Genomic DNA, 4,237 nt, shown 5'->3' with positions numbered 1-4,237 from the left:
GCTGGAAAAATGCACGTTTTTGGTAAAAATTTAGCACTAAAATCACTTTAAGAGCCCATATTTTGATTCCTATTATATCCGGGGATGAGATACTGTTTACACCGTTTTCAGCATGTTCGAAAGTTCCTTTTTACCAATTTTGAGCGAATTCTCAACCCCCGTCTGAAAACACTTCCCTTGTAAGGTTTCATCGATTTCAAACCAATAACTAACTCTGATTTGTATTTGGTTCTCTAATATTTTAAATATTAGTGAAACTCTGTCAAGTCTTTTTTTTTTAAATTCTGAAACTCGTATACACGAAAATTCCTCAATTAGTCTGGAAATCAGTTTCTGTCTACGGGTTTGGATTTCTGTCGCTGTTTAAGTGATAATAAATTGACGGGAAAACTTTCAAAAAAGAAAGTTTTGTATTGTTTATTTTCTGTTAATCGCATAATCATGAATACACTAAACTTGGCTAGATTGAAAATTGAAATCTTCAACTCATTCGGCTTTTCGACGTCTGAGGTGGATAAATGTACCATGTTCCGATCTTCTTTTATAGTAAGAAAAAACACAAACGTCATAAAATATATTATATATATTATTCATCTCGAAGCATCCTTCTAATATATCTTCTTCTACGTCGAACGTTGTGACGTTGACACGGCTCGCTGTTGCACAACACGAAGTTATTGGATTAATCTAGAACTCTCGAATCCCTTTACTGGCAGCATCATCATCATGTCAGTGTTTGCCCAAAATGATGGTACTACCTCAATGATATCGTCGTTATACACAAAATCTGTAAAATTATTTTGTGAATTCATGTTGAAAAAAAAAACTTTTTTTGGATTTAGGGATATCCCGATTTTCATAATATTCCGTTTTTCAAATTAAAAAATTTTGAAACAATTCGAATTGTCAATATTGAAGTTTTTTAATTTTGAAATATTAGGAACTTTCAAATGCGAAATTTTTTATAATCAAAATATTCCAAATTTTCGAACTCTCGGTATCTTTTATCGTTCGCGAGTTGAGAAAAAACAAAAATTCAACAAAATTGTTTAATACCTGCGTTGTTTCACCATTGGGCCACACTGAAATAAGAATTCTAGAATTTTATAAAGGAAAAATTGGGGACGCTATTCAGTAATCATCCTCAAAGGGAAAATAACGGTCTGCTTTTTGCGATAAAGGCAAAATCGTACAAACTTCATCCCAAAAATTCCTCAATTTTTCAAATTTTTAGCTTATTTGTCGAATGAAATATACGGTATGACTATCGTTATCCGTCAGTTCTTAGTAAAATACTTGCAAAATCAGGGCCGGGCCGGGCCAAAGAATTCCAGGGCTCGGCCCGGCCCGGCCCGGCGGGCCCGGGTTTTCCAAATTTGAATTTTTTTTTGAAATTTCAGACATTTTTTCAAATTTTTTTGTGAAAAAAACTATTTTTTCAGACATTTTATCTTGAAAAGTTTTTTACTTGACAGATAAAACTTCCATTTTTTCAGTTGACCCAGAAAATTTTTTTTTTAAAAGACAGGAAAAATTTGTTCCTGAAAACCAGGGCCGAGACGGGTCGGGCCGGGCCTGGCCGAGCCGAGCCCATGGCCGGAACGGGCCTGGCCGGGCCCTGGAAATTCTGAAAAAAGCCCGGCCAGTTGCAAGTATGCTTAATACTTCAGTGTCATTGTTTTGCAATTTTTGGTTTCCGTCAGCTTTTTCGCTTATTTTTAAACTACGAGTTCATTGATTTCAAACCATTAAACTATGAGTTCATTAATTTCGAACCATATGTGTCTGATTATACACTTCTTAAATGTTCGGACCACTCTATCAGTTTTATTCTGAAACCTGTAAGGAATTTTTCAATGGTACAAAGAATCATTTTACAAAAAAAAACAAAAGAGTGCTGAAATAAAATAATAACGCGTCAGAAAAAATTTGAAGTGGATAAAAAATCCAAAGTTTTCCAAAAAGGTGGAGACGGGAGAATTAACAAGTCAATTACAAACTGCGGTCGTGAACAACCGATGCCCCAGACTCTCCGTACTCCTGGCGAGTGGTCCAATGACTCCAGCGGTTAGTGAGTGAAGAGAGGACAGATCCCCCAATGAAAGCGGCAAACTTGCGATTGTCTTTCGCAATGACTGAAATCTGGTTGAACCTGACACAATGGAATTTTTCAAAATCTTCAACAAGTACACTAATGGAGGAATGAGAGCAGCCAGTTCGTGCTCCATGCGCTCCTTGAATCCAGTGAGCATGGTGTTGCCTCCAGTGAGACAAATATTTCCAAGAAGCGCTTCTTCGATGTCCGGCTGGGTTTTTATGATTGATTTCCAAACGAGCTCGGGAACGCCATCACTTGTTTTGCCGACGAGAGAAGGCTGAAAAAACCGATTTCAGAAATCGTAGGGCTGGACGACTACAGTGGCGGTCAATAAAATAAAATAAAATTCAGTTGGGCTATTTGCAGGATTTTTGGATTCGTACTTTTTCAGATATTCGCCGATTTCTGTGTTAAATCTAGGTCTGTTTAACACCCTCCAAAACTTTCATAGTAGTTGTAAACTGAACAGCCGAGCTAGAGACTTCTGAAAATGCCAAAAATCAAATGATAAATGTTTTTTGGACCGGTACTGTAGGTGATAAAAGTCAGCCATTTTTGGATATCATTAAATCAATGAATAGGTTTACTTGCCTTGAACATAGCTTCCGAGAAACGGAAAATTTCCTTTCCAAACGAGACTGCACGACCATTTCCAAAATCATACGATCTCTTGATAGAGTCAACTGCAGCAAACGTGGCCAGTTCCAACTCATAGTCCAGAACCACATAACCAATGTTCTCCTTGATTTGGCGGGCCATATCGAGCTTAGCTCCATTTGGAAAGATGTGGCTTCTTTCGGCGGAGACCATAGTAGTTAAATACTCTGTCAATTGATGACCACCAATATCAAGATGGCTGACCGCCCCGGTGATGACTTTCCCTTTGTAGATTGGCGTGACATGAGTGGCGTGTTCTCCAGATTCGATAACAATTCCAGTGGTGCGTCCAGAGCCGAAGAGAGACATAATTGCTTGATTGGCAAAGCATACACCGGGTGTGTTGAACGTTTCGAAGAAGATCTCCGTCATCTTTTCCCTATCCGCATTTGTGGTAAATGGACTTTCGGTGAGAAGCATCGGATGACATTTCGGGGTGATGCGAAGATTGTTGAAGGCATTCTCCCACAGTTCAGTGGCTCCATCCCAATCGATGACGATTCCTCGCTGAATGGGCGATCTCATCTCGAGGATATCATTTTTCAACTGGGTATCCTTTTCGACGGGACGGTATTTATTTCGCTCTTCACTTTGTTTTTTGAGTTGTCCAGTCACACTTGAAATGACCACACGTGGTTTTGTCTCACATGCAAATCCAGCCTGAAAAATAATATCGGCAATTCATTTTTTCTTGGTAATCATGTAAGCGCAATCGTTGTGGAAATTTTTTTTGATCAAAGTGTCAACTGATGACTAATCGCGTCTTGTGCGCGACAGCTTGATCCATAAAAGTTGCTGCCCTAGAAAACTCAATTTACAGAAGTTAGGCCACTAGATTGAATTGGGCGCAAAAACAGACCAGATGAATATCATGCTATGTCTAGGACGCAAAAGTAGGTGGCTGAGGAAGCTATGTTAGGCCACCATGGTGAAAACACACCAGTTGCACGATAAGCCATTTTCGGACCATTAACTACGTCGGCCTAGAAAAATCATGTTGAGAAAGCCAGACCTATATATTTCTCACATAGAAAAGTTAAACTTTTATGGTTATCTTCAAAAAAATTTTGAACGATTCCTTGGAACGTCGTTTGCCTAATCCCATATTATGTAATTAAAAAAAAAGAGCCATGAGCAATTCGCTCAAAATTGTCTTTCAAACTAACCTTGATGGATGATGATCCGCTGTCAATCACCACCGGAGTGACATCTTCAATAGACATCGTTGAACGGATTCACTCGTTTTCACTGAAAATAACAAAATAGAAAGCCGAGCGGAAAAAAAAATAAACGAAAAGCAGAAGCCGATAAGCAGTGATTCTCGGAACTAGAATGATTGCAAAATATTTAGAACGGTCTGTCATTGTTTTCCATTTGATTGAGTGCCTCTTGCGACTCCGCCTACTTTGCGAAAAGAGTACACAAAATATCGAGAACGAGAGAAACATCGACGGAACGGTTTGAGTCATCAGAAAATTTCGG

At 38.6% G+C, this 4,237-nt stretch overlaps 1 protein-coding gene across 1 annotated transcript; it reads right to left on the bottom strand.

Annotated features, from left to right (window-relative positions):
- Nucleotides 1-1,988: 1,988 nt before the first annotated feature.
- Nucleotides 1,989-3,978, bottom strand: CBG08925 (the record flags this gene model as incomplete). Its single annotated transcript, XM_002648699.1, has 3 exons — nucleotides 1,989-2,375; nucleotides 2,690-3,415; nucleotides 3,922-3,978. The coding sequence occupies 3 exons, from the start codon at nucleotides 3,976-3,978 to the stop codon at nucleotides 1,989-1,991; spliced, it is 1,170 nt and encodes a 389-aa protein (XP_002648745.1).
- Nucleotides 3,979-4,237: the final 259 nt, after the last annotated feature.

Source organism: Caenorhabditis briggsae (genome assembly GCF_000004555.2).
Source record: "Caenorhabditis briggsae complete genome, chrX, whole genome shotgun sequence".
Taxonomy (NCBI): Eukaryota; Metazoa; Nematoda; class Chromadorea; order Rhabditida; family Rhabditidae; genus Caenorhabditis; species Caenorhabditis briggsae.
This window is presented reverse-complemented; position numbering and strand designations above follow the sequence as displayed.